Here is a 27,041-nt window from a genome sequence, read left to right as displayed (position 1 = left end):
CATGCTATCGTACATCGTACGTAGGCACCAAATTATCGTGTTTGTACGATAATTATCGTACGGTTGGGAACGCTGATAATCCATATGTTTGACGTTTACTGTCAGTGTTCCAATATGTAAAAATAAACATGGCACAATCTGTCATTGTTATGTGCACAGATAATTAAAATGATTCGATACGATTGTTTGTAATATTTATGATACAAAATGCGTTTAAATTACCATAAAAAGTGTTATAAAATATAAATTAATCAATAATTATAACTATTTGTTTAAACAACAAACTTTATTCTGTGATTCACAGAACTTATATTGATAACCTGTGTTGTCAGGGAAGTGACACAGATAATATAATACTATGAAGTGATGTGATGTGAACGCTTTGTGAACGTGATGTGAATGTGGATGTGAAGTGGCGGTAGCTTTGAAATCCTTACTAGATTAAAACATATTAATGAAATAATTTAAATATTAAAATTATTAAATAAGTAATTATTATTTGTGTAAGTTGTTTTTTCACTTTTAGCATAAAAAGTTTTTCTCGTGCAATAACAGTTTTACCTTATTCATCCTAAATACTTAAATCAAAATATTTATCGTCCAACGCTTTGTCTTAATAATAATTATTTAACACTGATTACATTATGTGCTTTAATTTTTTTAAATTGAATCGCTATGTACGCATTATGGAAAAATATTACTCATAAACTTCACCCTGTGACTTCACCATACACCATCTTGGAAAAACGGTTTTCTAAAAGAAAATGACAGGTAGATGTTTTGTTTTTCCATTTCCATAATAATAATTAATTAATAGCCAAGTCAATCCATCAGTCCCCGGAATCACAGACACAATAGAAAATCTATTGTGTCGTGCCCCGATCGGGGCGCTCGGTGGTGAATTATTAACGTATAGTCATCAGGTAGTTCATAATATCATATAGATAGGAAATAAAAACCAAAGTGTCATTAAGTTTGTTTTAATATAATACAACTCGATTATCACTTTTGTAAAAAAAGTTACGACTAAGTACAAAACATCACGTCGTTATAATTTAGTAATACTAACACTATACTATTTACAAATATCAGTCCCTTCGACTGTAACGCGTTAGGTTCTTTGTCTTCTCAATTCTCTTCCTCTTTTCGTTTTGCTGTACCCAGATGAGATGGATAGTTGGTTTCTCTTTTGATCTAAACTTAACCCTGAAATATCTACAAACAATGGCACATTATCGGAACCTTCAGCGACTAATTCACTTTTAGAATCTTTCTTGAAGTCTTCGGGTGTGCCTTCCCCTTCGATGGCTAGTTTTTCGATGTCCTTGCTAAGAGAGTTGTTCTCTGCGGCTTCGACGAAAGCGTTGGAGAGCTCGCCACTTAGCTTGTTGATGTTGCCTGATGCTATATCGTACATGAAGATTTCCTTCTCTTCTTTCGGGTCTTCGCTCCTGTAATTAAAGAAAAATATGATTAAGTAAGTATTTTTAGAACAAAATGCCTATATTTTTATCTGTACATGAATGGGGATGGAACATCTATGCTTAAAACTTAAATAATATTAAAATTTGTCGTTCAAGCTCATTCATGTCACAGTCACATAAATAGTTAATTTCAAAATACTACAAACATGCTGCAGCCGTTAATAGATAAATAAACCATAAACTATATACAGGTCAATTAGGGAAAGCTGGCATGTTCACAGTACTCACACTTATGCAATTTCACTTACAGTATGTTCAAAAATAAATGCGACTCTAGTTTCATTTTAGACTTGAATTGTAAAATGGGTGCGTTGTAGATAATTATGTATATGCAAATATAATTACTTATGAAAGCTCTCATAATTTACCTGTAAAATTATAATTTAAAAATAAATCAATTGATGAAGTTAATTATTCATTCTAATAATAATCAATTGGATAAAAGTATTAATAATCATTCAATTATCAAATAATAATTAAATTCCTGACTTTGGTCGAGTAAAGATATCTAAGAAATATTATATTTGTAATAAGTACGTAATACCTACCAATACGCGCTAACAAATATGTGTTACATGTTTATTGTATAATTTTCACACTATTGGTTTTAAACTCAAACTCAAACATTTATAGAATTAGACTTCTTCTAGAAGCACTTTTGAATCGTCATAACAGTTTAACAGTTTTAACATTTACCACCAATTCAGAAAGCAGTATCTATAGAGAAGAAGAAGAATCTATTTAATCATAATCGTAATCTTCTACTTCACTGTAACTTTCATCGCTCGAAGAACTCGATGTTTCGTTGTCGGAATTTCTTAATGTTATTATAAATGAGTCAGTGTAATTATCTACTTTTGGTTCTAATTGAATATATTTTTCCTCATGTTCTCGCGTCTTTCTCCAAACGTCACTAAACATATCCAGGCTAATAGCATTTGCTTCCTTTCTAAATAATTCTTACACAGTTTTCAAGTTAAAGTTCACATTTTGTGATGCTACTTTCCCTTTAATTATGCCCCATAGTAACTCTATTGGGTTGAGTTCTGGATGGTATGGTGGAAGGCGCAATACACTATGTCCATGATCTTTGAGGATTGCATCAAGTAGGTAAAAATTGTGTATAGTTTGGCTTATTTTTTTTAATAATGTGATAACTCTGATTATTAATTAGTTATTTGATTTTTGAAAAAAAAAATGCCGATTTTAGTCAAAATTTATATTTCTCTAACAAGATCCTTATCATCCAAATTTCCACCTTGGTGAGAAAAATTGACATTTCTAATGAAAATGAACAAAAAATTAAATGATTTTATTAAATACTGTAAAATAGTCTATAATTCTTCCATTTACTGTATCACAAAATTCTTCATAGATTTTTAGATATTCGTACTACACCAATTACATCACCCTGTATTTATAAACAATTGCAAAAAATGACATATACATAGGCCGGGAGATACTGACACAAAATTTCGGGTCATTTGTAACAGAATGGCGGTTCTACAGAGGTCTTATTACGCAATGACTAAAAGAAAAATGATAGACCGCCATCCTGTTACAAATGGCCCGAAATTTTGTGTCAGTATCTCCCGGCCTAACATGTGCAATGTGTAAATGTGTTGACGTTCCAGCTCTTCTTAATATACCTATAACATAACTACATCTTAATATATACATATAAATCTCGTGTCAGAATGTTTGTCCTCAATGGACTCCTATAAGTAAACCACTTAACCGATTATAATAAAATTCGCACACCATGTGCAGTTCGATCCAACTTGAGAGATAGGATAGGTTTTATCCCGGAAATGTCACAGTGCAGGGTTTTCTCTGAAAACGCGGGCGAAGCCGCGGGCGGAAAGCTAGTAATATTTTGTAAAAAAATATTGTGACATTCTGCTTAACAGAAAAGTACCTACATACATCATTATTCATTACAAAGTTTTACTTACTCAGTTACGAGAAGAACGACGGACTGCTGGTCAGTTTCAGTTTTCTTTTCCACATCAAGCCATTTTTCAAAATTGGCTCTTGTTGGTCGTTTCAAAAGATTGTGAAGACTATCTCCAGCAACAAATTGAATTCCTTTCAAGCTGTCTCCTGCAGCACGTTCAGCTCGACTGTGGTCATCGTTAATAGCTTTAGTTTCGACCGGAGCTAGTACAACCACCGAGGTTACTTTTCTTCCTTTTATTACATCTGGTAATGGGAATTGATTTCCGCTCACTTTTAAAGGCAAATATCTGTTGTATTTTTTGTCATTTAAAGCCACGGGATCAACTTGAGTTGCATCTTCCTTTACATATTGATTAGCGATTTCTTGACCCTCTGGTGTATTGGGATTGAAATGAACAACTTTCATTTCAACTTGACTTTTGGAGGATGGTGCGGCGACAATCGTTTCTACGTTTTCAGATGCTGCTATATCTTGGTCATCATCAAATTCGGAGTCATCTATTCTTGATTCAATTTTATCTCCGTTCGGTGCTACAACTATTGGTCTATGTTCACTGCCAGCAAGTTGTTGGCCACCACCGGCACTAAAGAAGTTAGCCAATTGGTCTGGTGGCAGAGACTCTAAAGGTGTTTCTCCGACTTTGTCATAATCAAGTACACTGATATCAGCATTATCTAAAATGCCGGATGATAGCAGTTGTTGACGTAGATCGTCGGGAACTTCATCAGGGAGTTCTATAGCAGGCTTCTTCTTCTCTTCTTTCTTTGATTCATGGGCATGGCTTATACTGTTAGCTGTGGTTGATACGTATTTTTGTGTAGTTGGTTTAATCTCTACGGTTCTAGAAGTTGATTGATAGTAAGGTGGTGAAGATGTACTCGAAACATATGATGGCTGTGGCCGCGCTCTCTCTTGAACATATTGAGGGGATGGGGAACTAGGTTGCTGTTGACTATATTGATTATAATTATTTTCATATTGATTTCTCTGTTGCTGTTCTTGTTGTTGTTGTTGTTGCAGATGTTGTTGTTGGTATACTAATTGATTTTGAAGACGTTGGATCTCCTCTTGTTGCTTACGCACATTTTGAGCCAATTGTTGTCGCACTTGTTCTTGCTCAGCATTTAAGTATTGTTGTTGGTTGCGTTCTTGTTGTTGTTGGTTGCGTTCCTGTTGTTGTTGATGCTGCTGTTCCTGTTGATGCTGATGTTGAAGCTGTTGTTGGTGCTGTTGTTCTTGTTGATGCTGTCGCTGTTGTTCTTGTTGATGCTGGTGCTGAAGTTGTTGTCTTTGCTGCTCGTGTTGTTGGCGCAGCTCTTGCTGTTGCTGTTGCTGCTGATATTGTTGTCGATCATGCTGTTGTTGTTGTAAATGGCTTTGTTCCTGGACTTGTACCTGTTGATGTACTTGTTGCTGAGAATATTGTTGTTGAGGATAGTTTGATGTCGGCGATGGTTGATTTATTCCTACAAATCCACCGTAGTTAGGTTGGGTAGTAGGATCATTCACAGTTATATGCTGTTCGTATTTAGATATAGCTGGAACTAATTCGCTATCTTTCGGAACAAATTGGGCTACATTTTGATCGTGGATAGTTTGTAATCCTTGTGGTCTCTCTGAAAAGCTAGCCTGTTGAGGGTTTGGAGATGGTTGCGGGTGGAAACTAAATAGAGGTGGAGATGATGGTTGGGGAAGGAATTGAGTTTGAGGTATCGATGATGGGGAAGGTGAAATGGCGTTATGACTAGAAAATGTGTTTTGATTATCAATAGAAGGTCCCGGTGGTGATGGTCTTAATGTTTGTGGACCTTGATGGAAGCTGAAATGTTGTTGCGGTTGACGTTGGAATGGGGGACGATGACTTTCAATCTGTGGAGGAGCTGGCTTTAAGTTGAAGAATGGAGATCTTGTCGGAGTAGCAGCAAAGCCTGGTTTACTTGAAGTATCAAAATGTTGAGGTGGGCGTTGTTGTGGTAATTGCTGATTGTAAGGAATGAGTTGTTGTGGGCGATCATTGAAGACTATTGGATTGGAATTGCCTTGTTGAGTACCTATATTGAAAGACTGTGATTGTGGTTGTGTTTTTTGAGCTTCTACTTGGTCAGTTGTTATCGTGTGATAATTTTCTTGAAGATATTTAGCTTCGTCAAAATATGTTGGAGGCTGCGGGTGGAATGGTCTCTGTTGTGTGGGTCGGAAATTAGTTCTGGAAGGATTACTAAAATGTTGCCTTGGTGGAAAAGGTGGAGCATTGTTGGGCCTTGGTTGGAATGCTGGTGGATTGTTAGGTCTCGATATCGTTGGAAGAAGAGGGCCTATTGGCCCTGGAATTGTTGGTCCAGAGCCCGTAAAATGACCAGCTGGTGCCGATGAGCTTGAGAATGATGGTGGGCGGTTCGGCGGAGAGGATCCAAAGGACTGCTGACTTTGTCTATGTATTTGTGATTCCTGTTTGAATTGGACCAATGGTGGTCTTTGTCTTGGCAATTGCGGTTCTTGGCTTAAATACGGTGGCTGGAATTGAATACGGTTCTGAGCATTATGCCCTGCTTGATAATTGTGTTGTGCTGACGCTACTTGTCTTTGGTCCTGATAATGAGAATTTGGAGACACTGATCTTTCATGAGGAATTTGAGTTGGTTGCGAATTGGGTAAAGCAATGACTGGTCTTGGTGCAGTTTCTTCATGATTTTCTGAAGGGCTTTCTTCACGCCTATTACCATAATGACGACCTTCATTTCCGAAAGTTACTTTAACGTTACTATCAGTATGATAAATTTCCGATTCAGGTTTAATAATGGCTCTAAGAGTAGTTGTTTGAGCTGGCACATAATAAGGCTCAGGTGTTACTGTAACGTAGTGTTCATGGTGATCATCTTCATCATTCGATGGAGGTGTTATGGCTGGTACAGGTTTTTCATAGATCACTTTGTCTTTAGAATGCGGGTCTTTGCTGTATTTAACGTAAAAAACTTGTACTGGTTCCTTTTTCTTCTTTTGAATTGGTTGAGGTGGTGGAGCGGGTAAAGATTCATTGGACTCCTTGATGATAATTTCAATAATTGGTTCTGGAGCCTCGTAATAGTGTTGATGATCATCGCTGTACAAAGGAGCAGTTGGAAGGCTGCCGTAAGAAAGTCCATATGAGCCTTCAGCACTTTGGTCATTGACATTCAAAATCTTTGATTGTGCAATATCGTTTTTGTTTAAACCGGTATTTTCGTAGTGATCTTGCTTAGGGTCATATAGTGGATCTTTTTGCGAGTACTGAACGACCGGTTCCATCTGTACTGCGTACGGTGGTAATTTTCCTCCTCTTGGTGAGACATTGGATATTCTACGGCTGCTGCTGGAGAGAGCTCTGAAATGGGCTACTCTTGAATGGGGTAGAACTAGGGAGTACTGCAGGTTTTGTGGCGTTCGAATGTTGTCTAGTTGTCTTTTCGGCTTCGATTTCGCTGTCGAGTTCTTTGCTTGTGATATGGTGAGCACAGCCAAGGCTGTAACCTGAAATAAAGAAAACTCAAATTAGATTTGTACGAACATGACACGTAGTAGGAGTAGTTACTGCTAAACAAAACTATAACAATACGTTAGCTTGTAGGTAATAAGTCTTTATTGGGTGTCATTCTCTTCTCCATTTGTTAACTCCCTTGAACGATAGGTACTATAAAATAGTGTCCAATATTTGTGACTATTACATTAACATACGACGTGACCGAAGCAAGTGAAAGTGTTTGTGAAAATCGTAATGTTTGCACATATGTTTCGGTACACGTCGTAAAAACTAAAGACGACGAGGAATGGCGTGTGACGTAATATGTCAAAATATGCAGGTGCATTTTGGACAGGAAGTCGTAGAAAATTTGTTTTTTTTCGTTATTTGTAGTTTTTTATTATTTTTAATTACGCCAATTGATAATTGATAATATTATTTTGACGTTTGTTTATTAACAAATAAAAGTGATTTGGAGTATATTATTATAAAAAATATTCCCATTCCAAATATTGTTCCTTGAATCACTCGAAATATTTATGGGAAACCTGTTCGTCAGCATTCCAATAAAAATAAAAGTAGACCGTGTTTAAGTTTGGTATTTGACGAGAGGTCAATAGCTGAGCCGGTGGCGGGAATCCATACGCCATCACTTTCTTTTTTTTAAGAATAGTTTTTATGAGCCTTAAAAAACTTTTTATATTACATATTTGATTGATTGATGATTTGTTATCGTTTGCCGTACCTATGTTTAATTTATTTTTTACTACTCTCCACTATAGGTTTGGTAATTTAAATATAGGTAGGTAAGAAATTTAATTTATTGACAATATTCTCTATACTTATTTAAAAAAATAAAACATCTTTTTTCATATTATTATATTATAATACCCTTAGATAATACCTATGTCCTCTGAAGTTTTACATTATTTTGTAATTACTATTACTTGTAATTTAAGATAATTTACCATACTATACCGTCAGTAAACGCCTGTCAATTTCTTACATTTCTCAGGCTTTTCAAGTATCATCTACACGAATATTTAATTTCACTTCATTATCTAATCATTCGGAGGTCTCACAGTGTCTCACCACAGATAATGTACTATGTTTATTCACACATGATTGCAAAAAACTGAGTATGCATAACGAGAGAAAAGTAGATGGTTATCTAAAGTTTACGATCTTTATAGTTTAAATTATTCGTCGTATGTAAGTTTCGTCTTCGAGGTGCTTGTATAATGTATATTTAAATATAATGTTTATTACAGACCAATAGGTAAATTAAAAAAAATCAAAAGACGGGCAATTACTACAATTTTTTAATTTAATATTGTTGTATACTACGTTATACGACGAATAAGTTTTATACAAGGTATGAAAATAGTTCTCAGTTCCCTAAAGTGTTAGCTACTAGAGAGACTTTAGCTGAAAATCCAAAAAAGAAACTGTTTGGGTTGATTTGTGAAGACCCGCGTGTCCCCTAGTGGGGTAAGGGGCAGATGCATTATGGATGCATCTGTTTCACTGATCGATTTTCTTTAGGGACAAGTAGGTGATCCGCCTTCTGTGTCCTGCCAGACCAAGACATTTTTTTTCTTCGTCTCCACCGGGAATCGAACCCAGGACCCCTCGGTTTTACGCTCACGCGTCAACCACTGTACCAAGGAGGCGGTCAAAGGGTTGATTATACGCTGGTTCGATTTTAACAATAAGCAGATAGGTTATATGTTTTTAATATCTAGGTACCTGGTTACTCGTAAAAAAAAAATTAATTTGGTAATCAGGGTTACTCGTAAAAAAAATTGTGCGGACTACGTATACTTTCAAACTTATTACATAAACATTATGAGAGTAACACTTAGTTGAGACTTATTGAGAAATGATTTATGTGAAGCCTATTGTTTCTTTTTTCAATAAACAATAAATGGTAAGTATTACATTCTCAGACTAAAAAAAACGTGCAATTTATCACTTTATTAAATAAATCCAATAAATTATATTGGATTAAATGAAACAGTTTAAGTTTGTATAAATTATTTTTATTCGATCCGACTGATAAAAAGTATTTAAAAGCTATTGTGAAAGGTATGCTTTAAAAACTGTTCAATTTAAGGAATTCCAATTACAAAGAATTTTGACCTGAATAACTGAAATATTTTAATTATAATTTTACGCAATTTACATTACACTTAGTTAGTTATTTTAAATAACAGCCCAAATTATAATAATATTTAAATGTTATGTAATATGCATTTGCTTACTTATTGTTTTATTTTATTTGTCTTTTAATATAATGGTCTGATTTTTCACAGATATTTTCGAAAACTCATGGCTCATTCGAAAAATTTTAATATTTCTTATAGTGTTTAAAATCAGATCAAATAATTATCGATTCGAAGATTATCTCAGTACCCATCTTTAGTCTCAATGTAGTCTAGATAATTCTAGAAAGCTATAATTTCAGATACCTGTGTAAGTGATAGCTACCTCAATAAATTTCCTTGTTCCCACGGCTTGGTAGCATGGTTTGCATGTTGAGTTAATGACAAATTATAACTACTTATTTGTGTAATTATAGCTACGTAATGAGAGCTTTTAGAATGCGGTTTTTGCTGTTAAATGTTAATATATTATATATTGAAATATTTGTATGATGTAGAAATTATAAAATGTGTTTATTGCTTCCGTGGAATTGCGTTAGTTAAAAAATAATTGAATTTTAGCCTTTTTATTATGACACATTGCTATAAAGATTTGAATGGCAAATAAAATGTAAGATGCGTTGTTACGTTGAAATTATTATCTTCACCCAGGGCCGAGCCGCCCCTGTGTGCGAAGTGTGCGGCGCACACAGGCGCCAAGACAATAGGGGCGCCGCGCCGCCACTGCCACCTAAATTATTTTTGTTACCTATAATATGATTGTTTTTTGTAGTGGAGTATCGACAAGTTAGTAGGTACAATAGGCGCAATATAGGCCTTGTAAACAACAAAACATCTATAGCGCTTATTGAACAAGTCTCTCAATATTTAATGTTTATTATTATTCACGTTTATGGTTTCATTTTACGTTTAGGGTTTTAGTTTACATTCCTTATGAGCTCAACGTTAAAACGGCGGCAGTTCTTTGAACAAGAGAAAAAGTACTAGTTATTTTAAACCGTAGAGGCGCCGAGTTTGTATGAGTATGAAATTAGTCCACTCATTTCGTCCGAAAAAAAAGGCAAATAAAAGAAAGTGAATTTGCGAATCTATTTTTTTGATATGTTGTAGGGGATACCTAGAAAAGCTTAACTTGAGTTTTTCGACCAAGATTTCCTATGAGCTTTCGTCGCCATCTTGTAAAAAGGGGTAAAATTGGTTTTTCGGCAATAGCTCGGCTATCCGATGAAATTCGGAAATCATTTATAAGACACTTTTTGTTCCTTTTTTAATGCTCTACAATTAAGTCTTGACCATTTTTACTGTATCGTGCATAGTTATCGAGATATCGATCGATAAATTAAAAAATTATTGTATCCGTTTTGACGAGTGTGTTTGCATTTTTTCAATTACAAAATTTCCTTGAAACCATTTTTCATTCATTTTACCGTGTGTTGTACTTTTTTTCGCTCAAATGTACAGTTCAACTTTTTTTTTACTGCACAAACAAATTATTTGTTTAAAAAATATACTTTAGTGTGATCTTTAATTTGTTCTAAAGTCTGGTCTATGTACTTATTTTTTATCCCATCAATTTCCTAAACAATTTCCCATTCGATTCGCCATGCGAACACAACCGAGCGAGCAGCTCGCTCGACGGTGAGCGTGAATTCACCGACTCTGCGGCGCGCTGGAGATCGTAATTTTTGTCCAACTAAAAAACTCCAAAAAGAAAATTGTAGGTCTGAATATTCTCTACAAGTTCGAATTCGATTTTTTAAATACATGTATATGTATTAGATACATATTATACATAATGTAGGTATATGTATTATGTCCTAAACAAAAAAAAGCAAAAAACTAAAAATGTGTCCTGAATTTTTGAAGTGAAACTTCTTTATCGGGGTTGGAAAAAAATTGAGTGTAACATTTTTTCGTTACGCGTGACTTTTTCCGTTACGCGCCATCTTTTTCTTATCCCTACCACGCGTGATTCGACGTATTTCTGTAAAGTTGCATATAGTAAATTATTTTTTGAAAAATAAGGTCATAAAAAAGTTTCACTTCGTACGTGTGTACACTAGTACACGCACACATTTTTTTTTACTTTATCGATCAATATCTCGATAACGATGCATGATACGGAAAAAATGGTCTAGACTTAATTGTAGAGCATAAAAAAAGGAACAAAAAGTGTCTCATAAGTGATTTCCGAATTTCATCGGATAGCCGAGATATTGCCGAAAAACAAATTTTACACCTTTTTTTTTAAGATGGCGGCGAAAGCTCATGGGAAATCTTGGTCGAAAAACTCAAGTTAAGCTTTTCTGGGTACAAATTCACTTTTTTTTAAAATGTATATAATGAGTGGACTAAATATGAATGAGTGAGTTTCTGAGCGCAACCCGATGCGATGCGTGCGACGCAAGCGGGGCCCGGGGGTGGGGTCATGGGTATTCCCCGATTTTAACGAATGAGATAGCTAAGGCAAAACAAAACAAATGAACAATCATTTGATTGAAAGTGTGTGTGTAAGGTGCACATTGAATTTTTATAAAAAAAAGAGGCGCTTCATAGGTTTCGCACACAGGCGCTGCCGGGGGTCGGCGCGGCCCTGTCTTCACCACCTTTTTTCTTAGGCTTAGTATATGTAGGTAGTTAGTTTTTATACAGAATGGAATGTGACACTGTAGACCTTGGTAATCTTGTCAAATTTCATATAATTAGACCTTTTTATTCATCATTCGAACAGCCTCAAAGTATCAAATGTAGAGAACGTAAAATCTAATGTTATTTTTAATACAAGGTTGTGTATTGAAATTCAGAATAAATATCGTCACTTTTGCGTTATTCTTGAGCAATGGGATGTTTTGATGTTTGATTTTTTTTCAATGGGGTTCGATCCCGGTCAGGGCAAATATTTGTGTGATGAACTCATATTTTTTGTTCTTGGGTCTGGGTGTTATTATCTATATATGTATTTATTAAATATTATATTTATCGTCGCCTAGTACCCACAACACAAGCCTTAATTGAGCTTACTGTGGGACTAGGTCGATTTGTGTAATAATGTCCTATAATATTTATTTATTATTATTTATTTATTTATTTTAATTTACAATATTAAATGCTGTGTCTTTTATGGTTTAAAGATTAAAGAAATCTATGCTGTAGAATGGCTCTATATTTAATAAAAATATGACGTATTTATAGAATAAAATATTCAAAATTAAGCAATAAGTGACACAGTTATCTAGTTAAGAATGTGCGTTCTGTTATTATTTTTAGTCGGTGTAGAAATAATTATATTATAGGTATACAGTTAACTATGTGTGTAGGTAATACAAATCGGATTTGTACTAATATCAAATTTCTTATAAATGTACATTTATTTCATTAAAATAAGAACTCATATAATTGGTTCAATCAGTTCTAAATCCGACTAAATAGCTTATTATAATGCAAAAAAAAATACGTATATTCAAGGCCACTTCGTGCCTCTTGATTTTCGCGTTGTATTATTTCAAATGTTTCTTCAAATCTAAAACTATTCCCATCTTAAAAGTGAACGTTAAGATGATTTGCGGTAATTATACAACTGTAACAATAGTCCAGGAGGAATCGGCGCATGAGTACCGAAAACTATTCCACCTCAATTTTTTTACGTGATCCTCTTCAAATTGCCCTACTGATGATATAAATGCATGTTGCCATGGGGCAACCCGGTGCCATATTGTTTAAACCGAAATTGTTTAAACAATTGCAAGGAATTGTTATTTTTCAACCGGACAAATTTTTTTTATATTTTTTATCGAAATACCAATAAAAAAGGTCCAATTACTTTTCACGATAAAGTTAATATTTTCAAAGATATGAATTTTTTAAGGTTTGAAAAATCTCAAATTTGGGTACTTTCGACCCATGAAAAATATATTTAAAAAAAAAATAATATATAAGTAATATTTTTTTTTCAATTCTCTATACAATAGTTAATAATATTGTTAATAGAGATTTAAGAAAATTTCATTGTTTATATCTGTTTTTTAATTGTTAACTTCGCGTATCAAACGTATAAAACATTAGATTTTACGAATTTCGGCTACAAATTAGAGAATGGTACTTTGCTACCTTTATTTATGAATAAAAGCCCATTCCCAACTAATCTTAAAAAACCGTGTAATTGTAAGAAAGCCTGTAAAACCAAAGCTTGTTATTGTAAAAAAAATAATATAAGTTGCATACTTCTATGTGGTTGTGATTCAGAAGACTGTAAGAATATAATATATAAAAATAATATTGATAATAAATAAATACTTATTTTTAAATCTTGTTTTATTATTTCATACTTCTCCATCTATAACTTTCGTTTGAAGAAGTTATTCAATGTAATTAATAAGGTAAAAGACCTAGTTATTGACACTTTAAATTTTATTTTAGTTAAAAAAAAAACAAATCAATTCTAATAAATTAATAAATATAATTTTTGAATTAAAAATTTTAAGATCTTTGGTTTTTTGAGAACATTTCATTCTTTTAATTAAAATCAAATTGCGAGTGTCAAACAACTAGGCCAGTGTCAATAACTGGGTCTTTTACCTTATTAATTACATTGAATAACTTCTTCAAACGAAAGTTATAGATGGAGAAGTATGAAATAATAAAACAAGATTTAAAAATAAGTATTTATTTATTATCAATATTATTTTTATATATTATATTCTTACAGTCTTCTGAATCACAACCACATAGAAGTATGCAACTTATATTATTTTTTTTACAATAACAAGCTTTGGTTTTACAGGCTTTCTTACAATTACACGGTTTTTTAAGATTAGTTGGGAATGGGCTTTTATTCATAAATAAAGGTAGCAAAGTACCATTCTCTAATTTGTAGCCGAAATTCGTAAAATCTAATGTTTTATACGTTTGATACGCGAAGTTAACAATTAAAAAACAGATATAAACAATGAAATTTTCTTAAATCTCTATTAACAATATTATTAACTATTGTATAGAGAATTGAAAAAAAAATATTACTTATATATTATTTTTTTTTTAAATATATTTTTCATGGGTCGAAAGTACCCAAATTTGAGATTTTTCAAACCTTAAAAAATTCATATCTTTGAAAATATTAACTTTATCGTGAAAAGTAATTGGACCTTTTTTATTGGTATTTCGATAAAAAATATAAAAAAAATTTGTCCGGTTGAAAAATAACAATTCCTTGCAATTGTTTAAACAATTTCGGTTTAAACAATATGGCACCGGGTTGCCCCATGGCAACATGCATTTATATCATCAGTAGGGCAATTTGAAGAGGATCACGTAAAAAAATTGAGGTGGAATAGTTTTCGGTACTCATGCGCCGATTCCTCCTGGACTACAATAGGTGCGAACCGCGGAAACGGCTGCGTCTTTCCATGTTTTGTTATAAAATTAATGATAGTTAATGTTATGCTATGTAAAATATGTTATACGTTTCCAGCTAGGTGTAAAACTTAACATATTAAACTGTAAAGAGAGGCAAAATAGAAGAAATTAGGAACATTGTAAAGATTGTATAGAGTACCTAAGGAGTATTATTGGACCAAAATTGTTTGATGAAATTGTGATTTGTGACCCTATACTATTAATAATAATACAATGTCATTTTTAGTACCTACTACCAAAATGGGCTTGCGCAAGTAAGTACTTACTTAATATCTTCGGAACAAAGGTAGAAAAAATGTTATTATCATCCTTCTTTATTTCCAAATATAAACGTAAGTTATTTTGGGTACTTTCCAAAACGATTTCAAGTGTCAAATTTCTCAAGAATGTTTCGTATAGGCCTATTATCTCACATAAAAACATAATGAGCAGTAATGAAAGTATTATTGCATGCCATTACACTCTCGCGTGTATCATATCGTGCTTTATCTGACGTTAATGTTTATTATTTACTTTCAAGTTTAAGGTTAAAGTTGTAGAAAACTGTTTATTTACGTATGAAAAATTAAAAAGTCCTGTAAAGCGGGCTACTCACACTCCTGCCGCGCCCGCAGGGACAATCTCGGTTGCACTGAGGTCGGAGCAATTTCAGCTGTTCTCTAAATTGCGCCTACGGCAGGTATGTGAGTAGCCTGCATAAGACTTCCCCATATTATGTCTCTTCGAAAATAAGTCGATGTTCTTATCATAGAATTATTAAACAAGCTTCTGTACGCAGCTTCACCTTCTGTTATGCAGTTTATAAGTACCTAGTCTTTGTAGTCTTTATGCTATTTGCTAATGTGGATGATAATAATCTAACTATCTGTGAGACAAAGTTATTCATAACCGAGGTGCCTTTTTTCCTATTAAAATTTCAATATTATATTTAATATATATTTTTATAATATAAAATTCTCGTGTCACAATGTTAGTCTGCATACTCCTCCGAAACGGGTGGACCGATTCTCATGAAATTTTCTGTGCATATCGGGTAAGTCTGAGAATCGGCCAACATCTATTTTTCATGTGTACCACGGGCGAAGCCGGGGTGGACCGCTAGTATATTTATAATATTTTCATCGATTAATTAATATTCCATCCTTACAGCCTCACAAATGTTCATGTTTTGATAGTATGTAGTTAGATATACATATTACAGAACTATAGAAGTAGAATAATTATTATTAGTATAGATATTCCGTAGCTTTCAAGTTTAAAGAGCTTTTTTATAGATATTATAATCAATAATTACCTTGAGCCGCTTCTCTACAAGTTATTTTAAAGTTTATTTCAGCGGTTGAAATAATTGAGTAACATTTTGGCATCTTCACTTAACACATTTTTTAGTTATTACAACATTATGCAATATTTTCAAGGATTTGTGATTCAGAACTTTCATAATTTTTTTGTTTAAACCCAGATAAATATGTATTATTAAATTATAGTATGTAGGTATGTTGCTATTTCTTCCACAAAGTTTGAAAATAATAGATAGCGTATTAATCTTTTAGTAAAAAATCGGATTCAATGGTATATGAACATCACTATGTATATCATGAGTATTCTACATGGGAGTGTCGTTTGTATTCAATGAAATTATAGTATAAGCTTACTTGTCATAAAAATATAGCTTTCAGTACATTGATTAGGAAACTAAGTAAAGAAGGAAAGAAGCTTCGTGATTCATGATGTTTCTACCAGAATCGCTAGTCATTTAGCAAATTGTGAAAGATTGTACGTAATTACATTAAACCACACATCATCTAGGCGTTCACCTTGCAACAATTGCGTCTACATGCATGTCAGCCATTTTGAATTCAAAGAGTATCATGTGGAGGCATCGGAAATCGTGACTAAGGGATGGCTTTCTAACGACGCGACGTGAGACGAAAACAATATGGTGAAGTAAATATTTATTATTTAGATACAATATAAAATAATACTGATAGAGTATTTACAATTTCAAAAAATTAAAAAAAAATACCTCAATTTATGGACGCCCCCCTAGATCAATAAGTAAGGAATGTATATACATATTTGAAATAGGTGGGAAAGCAATTAAAACACAATTGTTACATTTCTTTAGTATGTTACAGTTACACATTTAAAGAATAATATTACGCGATTTATTTTTTCAAAGAAAATTTTTTTTTTATCTATGGTTGAAAGCGTAATCAGTAATTACTCTACATAAGCACCTGCTTCGAAAATATGCAACCAAATTGCAACCAAACATCGATAAACATTTATGGAATGCTGTTAGAGGATTTAATGATAGACTAACTTATATGGTTACTGTGAGAGTCGCTATCAAAAGGTTAGATTTTTTATTAGTGTCTACCGAAAAGGTAATCAATAAATAAGTAAGTAGCCTCATCACTAGTTTAATTTGCTTGAAAAAATGACCTATCTAAAATGTATGCTTTTAAGAACAGGGTTTCATTTAATTGGTTTGTTAGGAGCGATCGTGACTAGCTGCACTCTATGATTGAATCTGTGGGTTAAGCAGCTAAGTGCGCGGTCTGTTTTTTGATGGGTGACCACTGATATAATAGCTGGAACCTTCGTGCTAATTGTTATGGAGTTTCGCTCTTATTGCGGTTAGACAGCAGTTGTTAAAATTGGTGTTAGCAGAATACTTAAATAACTATAATAAGATTCAGTATCATCATCATCAGCCCATATGCGTTCCCACTGCTAGGACACGGGCCTCTCATACAGGCATAATTCACCAAGCTGGCCTAACGCGGGTTGGCGGATGATTCAGTACATAATGTAAAAATACAATGTGTATAGTGGAAAAATGAATGTATGTAATTTATTACTGACATTGTGACCCAATTCATATATTAATGTACATTCAAATGTATTTTTTTCGGCTTTTCAAGGGTGACAGGCCATTGCCTGTCTGTCATTACAAGGTTTTTCGAAAGACTTGATCGAAAGTTCGATCCGGTTAGAGTAAAAAATAACAACCGACAAACATAATCCGGTAAGATCATAATCAGAGTTAGCGTATTCTAAAAGCTTGATAAGCTTGTAAGAAAATAATAAACAAGTAATATTGATACATATACCTACTAAATCGGAAAATTAACGAGAAGGAATCCCTACTATATCCATACTAATATTATAAATGCGAAAGTAACCCTGTCTGTCTGTCTGTTACTCAATCACGTCTTAACTACTGAACCAATTTGCATGATATTTGGTATAGAGATATTTTGATACCCGAGAAAGGGCTGCTTTTTACCCCGGGAAATAGGATAGGTTTTATGCCGGAAATCCCATGGGAACGGGAACTATGCGGGTTTTTCTTTGACTGCGCGGGCGAAGCTGCGGGTGGAAAGCTAGTAATATTATATGTAATTATTTATGGTGCTCATATTAACGCTATTTAACATCATAACTGATTTTTATACTTTTTTTTCTACGTTCCTCTCACGAACCGCACTCATAACCAAACTTTTTTAATCTATGCAACTTTTTAATCTATGGTATTTTTTTTTAATCTACAACAATTTCGCGCGTCTTTCCGTCTGGCCGAAACACGCCTTTATTCATTAAGATGCGGTGCTTTCTACTACATTCCGGCCAGACCAGTCCGTTCTGATTTGGAGTGAGAGTGAAAATGGTCAACAGTTACGCGCTTACGTCTCTGCTGACTTATTTATACTTTGATACTAACACAGTGATGGGTCAGGGCAATTTTGGACATAATATGGATCATCTGTATGCGGTAAGATGTGACACCAGTTTTGGGGGGAAAAAAGTAATTTTTAATTTTAATTTTGTCTATGTTCATTGTTCATTGTGATTTGTGTGTCAGTGTGTTTTGATTGAAAATCTAAACTGGTTTCGAAGAAATTCAGCATAAGGCGAATTATGATTTTTAAATAGGAACAGGAAAAAAGAAATTTTGAATTAGGATTAACTTGCAAATAAAATATAATGCCAATGCATTATATTTTATTTATTTACTGATTGATTATTTACATACTTACTTTTTAATACATTCACTTTGGTAAATCTATGCTATAATATTATAAAGCTGAAGAGTTAATTGTTTGTTTGTTTGAACGCGCTAATCTCAGGAACTGCGATTTAACTGGTCTGATCTGAAAAATTATTTCGGTGTTAGATAGCCCATTTATCGATGAAGGCTATGTATTATCATCACGCTAAGACCAACAGGAGTGGAGCAATGCGGGTGAAACCGCGGAGCACAGCTAGTACAAAATATTTTTGAAAATGATCTTTTATAACCTGTATAGAAAGACAACTTGTTACCTATTTACTGAGCCTCCTCGTACGTAATAATCACAGGTTAACAACCTTATTATATATTTAAATAAGATCTCATGAGCCACTTCCGTCATAATAAAACAATTATTAAAATGAAGAGCCGACACAGTTTTCCATATCATAATTTTCATAATAACTGCGGAAATTGGAATTCATTTGAGATGACTGACCTCCTTTCTATAGATTACTAGCTTACCACCCGCGGCTTCGCCCGCTTTGTCTAAAACCTAATAAATTATATAATATGTACTAAAACCTTCCTCTTGAATCACTCTATCTATTAAAAAACGCATCAAAATCCGTTGCGTAGTTTTAAAGATTTAATACATGACATAGGGACAGAGAAAGCAACTTTGTTTTATACTATGTAGTGATGCGTATACAATTTACTTTAAAAGATAAATGTAATTTGAAATGAATAGGTTAAACATATTTCACAAAGCTCTAGCTTCATACATTCTAATGTATGAAGAACAGTAAAACGTTTGCTAATCATTTAGAAACAAGGCTAATAGTTGCAAAAGTTTTATTTCTTGTGCTTAGGAAATGTTTATGTCTAAGTTATTGTAAATAGGTAATAGGAAATTTTGTATGGCGTAGAATTTATATTATAAAGATTTTGGTTGTTATTTTACGAAAAGACTCTAGGACAATTCATATGTAATATGTTGAATAATATAATTAATATAATCACCGATTAGTCTTCGAATGTGTATCTACATTATATTTGCCTGCGTAATAGCTAAACATTACTTCTTTCTTTGCATAATAACTTAAGCGTCAAATTACTTTGATAAGGTGTGTGATTATAAAGCTGAAGAGTTTGTTTGTTTGTTTGAACGCGCTATCTCAGGAACTACTGGTTCTATTTGATAAATTCTTTCAATGTTAGATAGCCCATTTATCGAGAAAGGCTATAAGCTATATTTCATCACGCTAAGACCAACAGGAGCGGAGAAATGCGGGTAAAGCCGCGAAAGCTAGTATTGTATATGAGGTCCATAATTTAGTATGAAAAGTTCTCACTTCTATGGTAATAGCATGTAATAGTAATTTTATTAGTATAGTATTATTGTATTATCTATGGTCAGTTATGAATATATGACAGTTCCGAATCACAGATTAAATAGATACAGCATGAATATGGAGATCCTATAATTACTATATTAATATTCCACTGCAAGTAATCCATATGGATTGTGTAATAGCATTAGCCATGCCAGTTTTGAATATCTCTCGAAATCTTATTATGCATACAAAGTCATTGAATTAATGAACTTTCTACCTTGAACCTATAATTTACTGGGGATACATTACTGTCACTTTTTTATGCTCATTATTATAATCTGTAGAACGTAATAGGATTGATTTTAATAGAAGTCCCGATTATGCATTCGTCTATAACATCCACGACATTCTCAGAAATAATCTGCATAATACTTTCTACGGCTAAGACATTTGAGAAGAACAATAATTATTAATTAATAATTACGTATGAAAAAGTACTTCATTTTTGACTTTGTTTAAATTTTGAAAGAATGAAAAAAAATGATCACGGCGGGATTAGAATCCGCGTCTTTCGTCTAGCCGCGCCGTGGCGACGGTGACGCCTGACCTCTCGGCCACCCGTGATCCCGATTTTGATATTCTTTCTTAGATAATATTTTGTATATTTTTAATTTTTTATCATTACTTACTACTTAGTACTTCCGATATGTGAACCATCGATTAGAACAAAACAATTTTTGAGTGAAGCGTAATTAATTTGCTAAACATTCAAATGTTAATAGCTTGTAAACGTTAAATATTAAACAAGCGAAACGAATTATTATTTTAAGCAATTGAATGGAAGATACGTCAATTTTATTTACCCACGAATATAAATAGAAAGGTTCATCTTACATAAGAATTATACAAGCATATTGAACCATAACAAATAGACAAATTGAATTCCAAGGAAAGTGAATATTCGTTAGCGCTTAAAAAAGTAAAAGTACCATAGAGGATAACATGGATCGTATTACCAATTACATAAGGCATATAATGGTGTGCTAAATTTCGTCTAATTCACAATAATGTGCGATGTCTTGCCATCTTGAAGCTTTCTTGTATCGTTTACGTGACGTTAAAATTGTATAATTGTCTTATAATTATGACGATTATCTTAATGTGTGATAATTATGAGTGGGATTATATCGTATGTAGTGACGTCATAGAGCGTTTATGTGTGTGGTAATTTGAGTAATTAATTGTTACTTTCATGAGGAATTTTAAATTCGATAAGGGTGTGAGTTGACAACTTTCTTAACGATGCGGTGGGCTGATTGTGTAGGCCAAGCTTAGGCTGATAAGTGGTTATGGTATTCAATATTACGTTTTTTATGTATAATTTTAGGTTGATTTTAACAAGATTATCTGTATCTCGACGGGCTCTATCTAGTCAGTAGTCTCTACCTAATTGTGAGAATAACCATGTGTACAAATTATTAATTCATATAAAAGTTAAAAGAGCCCTAGCTTTCAGTTCTACAGTACTAATAACTGTATTATTATAAGTTATAACATTACCGTATTAGGTCATTAATACACTTTTTTATTTGAAAACAGTGAATCTTTGTCTCAAGAATGGTGAAACGGTGTAAACAAGTGGTAACAGTGTTATTTTTGTACAAATGTATATTATTTTGTCAATTAGCTTTGAATATTTAAAAGGTTTTAAATATTCAAAGCTAATTGACGCGTCGCGTCGCTTCGCCCGCGTTTTCAAAGAAAACCCCGCATAGTTCCCGTTCCCGTGGGATTTACGGGATAAAATCTATCGTATGTGTTAATCCAAGTAACCCTCTATATGTGTGCTTAATTTCATTGTAATCGGTTCTGTAGTATTTGCTTGAAAGAGTAACAAACATACACATACGCCCATCCTCACAAACTTTCGCATTTATAATATTAGTAGGATTAGTTTATAAACATTATAAGTAATTAGAAATTGTAGGCTTTGATAAAACTTATCGAACATAATTTGATTCGAAGTAATTAATTAAGTGGACTGGTTTTTGCCAAATCACTTTCTATCTCAATAAAAAATGCTAATTTAGTGATTAAGAGATTTTAATACTTTGACACGATTTTCTATTAACTAATAAATTAGAGTATTTGGTAATATTAAATTAATTTACAAGCAGTTAATGTTTTATGTTGTGTGTTATACAACATATTATAGAGGAATATAATATTAAAAGTAGGCTTTTCAACGGGTTTGTGTGAAAAAGGTGCGATTTTTATGAACTAAAAGATTTCGGAGGAGTATGGTAAGTAATTGTGGCACGAGAATGTTATATGCATAGGGATTTTAACTAGTGACAAACTGTTGGACATATTTGGGTACTGTTTACAATTTAACGCAATATTTTTCACTAGCTTTCCACCTCGGCTTCGCCCGCTTTATCTCAAACCTAATAAATTATAATATACTGAAACCTTCTATTAAAAAAAAGCGCATCAAAATCCGTTGCGTAGTTTTAAAGATTTTAGCATACGTGAGATAGGGACAGGGAAAGTGACTTTGTTTTATTCTTTACTAGCTGCGCCCCGCGGTTTCACCCGCGTAGCTCCGTTCCTGTTAGTCTTAGCGTGATGATATTATATAGCCTATTAATAGCCTTCCTCGATAAATGGGCTATCTAACACCAAAATAATTTTTCAAATCAGACCAGTATTTCCTGAGATTAGCGCGTTCAACCAAACAAACTCTTCAGCTTTATAATATTAGTATAGATAGTGATAATTCATTAAGGGCCGATTTTTCAATGCTTGGATCAAACTTATCCGTCCAATAAAATATTACACGATAATATTAAAATGTCACGTAAACTGTCAAATACGGGCAATTAGAATACGTTCTTAAAATGGTAGTTTTATACATTATTCGACGAATAAGTTTTATCCAAGTATTGAAAAATCGGTCCTAAGAAGAGAGAACCTTAAGATGCACATAGAAGCACAGATAATAAACTATACTAGAAAGAAGGTCCCAAACAATAGTCAACTCAGCAAACTGTTACATTGAACCTCTCGGCCTTGACTTTGTGCCAAGTGGAGCGGATCGCCAATAACCGATGTAATGCCAATTTAACGGTACCAGTAACATACTCGGAATACACTGTTTCACTTTTCGCCTAGATACATAGAGTATTTTGTTACCTATGGGGAAGCAATAAATATATATGGGTAAATGGTAAATAAAACGAAGCGGTTTGTCTATGGTGTTAAAATTAAAGCTTGTACACATGTTGTACACTGATATTTTTGGGGTTAAGGTTACTTTGGAAGTAAAGGGTTTTGAAAAGATTAGTATTGAATATCTAGGTGACTGATTTATCGTGTGTTTATAAAATAGGACATGGGGAGCTTTTACAGAAAACAACGAGTTATACCAATCAGATTAACGAGTTTGGATTACTGTTAAAAAAATTAAAGTATGAAAATTAAAACACCGTGGGTGGTCGATTTCTAAAAAACAGAATTGTTCTACAAAAAAGTAGCACAAAAACATGTTAAATTGAATCAAGGATGCCTATCACGCACCTGTCGGCTTCCTGCCACAGGTAGTCCTTATAAATTATCTTCGTCATTTTGAAATATCATTATTTTTTTACTATACGTGTAAAACCTCTTTAATATGTATATTACTGTAAGTATTAGAAGAGTGAGTGATAAATAAATATTTTTATTTTACAACCATTGTTTTATTTAAATTGTCCACAAATATTTCAGATTTTTTTGGAGATTTTTTAATTTATATCATATTATTATTAAGTTTAACCATCGTTCTAAAACATATCTATCGTTTTGTTAATATAATATTCCATTATTACATTCATAAATCGTCATAATATAGATAATATTTCTACAAACATTATACTTAACACAACTATTTATATATTCTGTGGTAACACGTCTTACAAATTTTATCGTCATCCCATCATGAAAATACATTTTTTTCAAGTCGGTATTGCTATAATTTATGGACCAATAAACTAAGTTATAGTTTCAATTACTCACCTACTTTAATATTATCTCACATTAGACTACGTGTTAAAAAATAATAACAAAAAATGTTGTGTGGTTTTATGAAACCACGGTAAAAGTGAAACTGTTCGAACGGTTCCGAACACTGCTTTGTGTAGCGCATGTCGCGTGACGGTCGGCTGCCGAGTAGGTATACCTACTCGGCAGCCGCGATACACGCGACATGCGCTACACAGACCAAAAAGTTTGAGACGATGTAATAAAAGTTTCACTTTAATAGGAAAGAAAACCTGTTGTTATTTCAACTCCATTCTAGAGATTGTGACATGGATTGTATTACATAAAACTTGTGTCAGAAGTCTTAACCTTTTTGACCCGAAGCTATGCAATTCTGTACATTTACTTTTCAGTTAGTTGTCATGAATATTTACCGTTCAAAGAATAATTAAGACAAAACAATTTGTTAGTGTAAATTATTTTCTATAATATTTTAAATAGAACATATTTTAAACTGTAGTCTCTACATATTGCTCTATAATTATAATTTAAATATTTAGGTATTATTTAGATTTCTCGTTTAATATTTCCAAGACATTTATACGATTGACACACAATATCCGATTAAAATTTAGCAAAATTAGGTTTAATTGTATTTTGGACGATTTAAAAACACACGTTAAGTTCAAAAAGTAAAAAAAAAAATAAAAATATTTCAACGACAATGCATATAAGATCACAGTTTTCAAAGGTCAAGTTAGGTTAACGTCTCCTACATTAAAAGTAAAACAAAACCTCTTCCGGGCAGCTTTACATTCACTGATGTAACAATAATGAGTATAATTTGAGATGAAGTAACGAAATTGATGTTGCATGAGCTTATTATGACATGTTGGAACGGACTGTATTACGTGCATTTAGCACTTGCAATGATCTAAGATGCCCCATCTCTGTACTTACTTCATGAATAGATGTTATAAAATAGCCCGTTGCTTTTCAATTAGGATGATTATTATTATTAACAATTAAGCTATTATACAAGTAATTATGATAAAAGTTCGAATTAAAATTAAAAAAATTTAGGGTTCAATTTAACATGAATAAGAAGGTACAGCTCACAACATAATGCGGTCTTTGTATGGGTGGATGTTGATAATCCAGCTGGTCTCTTTATGATAGACTAGATTTGGACTTAAAATTATGTATAAACCTTTGGTCGAGAACCATGCTATCTATTGTTGAAAACAAAATGAAAATCTATGAAGCAGCTTTTGCTTGTAATACTTTCAAAAAACTTTCCATAAGTTTGTCATAACATCTGTCAAAAATATTGAATCGCGGAAAATTACCTACACAAAACATAAAGCTGGCCATTAACACCACAAAAAAAGAAAAAAGTTATTTATGACTTTATGAGAATATCACTCATAAAGTTCTGATTCTACATTTTGTATGCAATAAAATGTTGTGTTTTAGACATGTTTGTGTTGTTATGGCTTTACGTTGGAGAAAACGATTCGCAGGTTGTCTCTTGGCGAGTTGTAAAGCGTGTCGTCCAGTATGGAATACTAATTTATATTGTAGTATTTTCTTTTTATTATGATTATCGTGACCTTAGTATGCAATTTTAGCTTTTATTTTCACAGAGTAGGTATAATTAAGTTGTATATATGAAGTATTGATAAAGATTAACATAAACATAAACAATATAATTTCAGATCAGTCTACGGTTTCTTTGATCTCTCTTTCATACGACTGGTCAGTTCAATGAAGTCTATTATTAAGAGTCATGCTTGAGAGTTATTTTATTACAGAAGATTCGAAATGAAAAATATATATAAAATAAGTAGCTAGTATATTATATAAAAAAATATTTCCGATATTTTTAAATCCCTGACCTTTCTGATGATTCACAATAAAATTTATAGCATTAATTTGACCGATTTTAAATACTTTTTCACTCAAACACTCACATAATTCTTCCAAAACATCATTATTAAGTTTGAAACCAGTATAAAAAGCTAGTATATTACATATATATTATAATATCTTGTATAGCATATCAACAGGTGTGCTCAGTGCTGCAGTTCCGGTCGCGAATTCTTCATCACAGTTTGACACACTTCCTTACGTGACGCAATGTAGAAAGGACGCGTTGGGTAACTATTTTTTTTCTCATATTATCCACGTTTATGCAATTTTAAAACTTTCAACTGGCCAGTGATAATTATTATTTCAACTTTTGATTGAAGCATGAATCATGTTTATTCGGTTGCATTTTTTATATGCGTAGAGCCTCGACTATACTTTTTCAATTTTATATTAACTTAAATGAGTATGGAATCCTACATTATTTTACTAAGTTATTAATTAACGATTCAATTATAACGTACAACTAGTTGAATTAAAGATTTCTTTTTAATTTTAAATTTGGTTTTATTTAATTTAATAAACGCGACATATTATTTAAAAAATGTACTTGTCAGAACTATCAGATATTATTAATTTTAAAATAACAATTAATAAAATAAAGATAAAATACTCACTGTAGAGACATTCATTATTATTACCGGTCAAGCTACCATGCGTTAATTAATTTCTTCATGATCTGTGTTCATGATAGTACTATAATATTATCTGTTATTTCTCCGCTTCAGTATAACCTTAATGATATTAATATTAATAACATGATAATAAAATATTCTATAATGGACTTTATTAATTTTTTATAGAAAAATAATCAAGGAGAGCTTTCAATAATATCCTATAAACTTATTAAGTATTAACTAATACCCAAAATAAAAGTTATGTTATTTTGCGTGATAATATTAAAATGAAAGTAACCTACGGACGTATCATATATGCATATAAATATTAATAGTATAATAAATTCCAAATCCAATAAACAAGTCACAAACAAGCCCTAAGCACGGTCAACTTTTACTAGAAAGCCACACACGCTCAGCTTCCACAGATAAAATACAAATTAAACAAAAAAACAAATCGAACGTACCCAAAATATAAGCCTCATTGTATCCAAAACGCACTTCGGGGTTGAGGATTAAAAAAAAATAACTGTCACTACACTGGCGCGATCGCGCGCGCTTTCTTCACAACTGAGGCAAAGGCTCACGGCATACAGCCTCCCC

General features: G+C 32.7%; 1 protein-coding gene across 1 annotated transcript; it reads right to left on the bottom strand.

Annotated features, from left to right (window-relative positions):
• Positions 1 to 964: 964 nt before the first annotated feature.
• On the bottom strand, positions 965 to 27,041 carry LOC149901988 (uncharacterized). Its single transcript, XM_090111282.1, has 3 exons — positions 26,906 to 27,041; positions 3,440 to 6,951; positions 965 to 1,451 (listed from the first exon to the last, which is right to left on the bottom strand). Exons 1-3 carry the CDS (start codon positions 26,921 to 26,923, stop codon positions 1,112 to 1,114), a joined length of 3,870 nt encoding a protein of 1,289 aa, XP_089967408.1. The 5' UTR covers positions 26,924 to 27,041; the 3' UTR covers positions 965 to 1,111.

This window comes from Colias eurytheme, chromosome 16 (genome assembly GCF_061535395.1).
Source record: "Colias eurytheme isolate Ceu_HAF_F1 chromosome 16, ilColEury1 Martin Lab GWU primary, whole genome shotgun sequence".
Classification (NCBI taxonomy): domain Eukaryota; kingdom Metazoa; phylum Arthropoda; class Insecta; order Lepidoptera; family Pieridae; genus Colias; species Colias eurytheme.
Note: the sequence above shows the minus strand (reverse complement) of the source record. Positions and strands in the feature narration are given on the sequence as shown.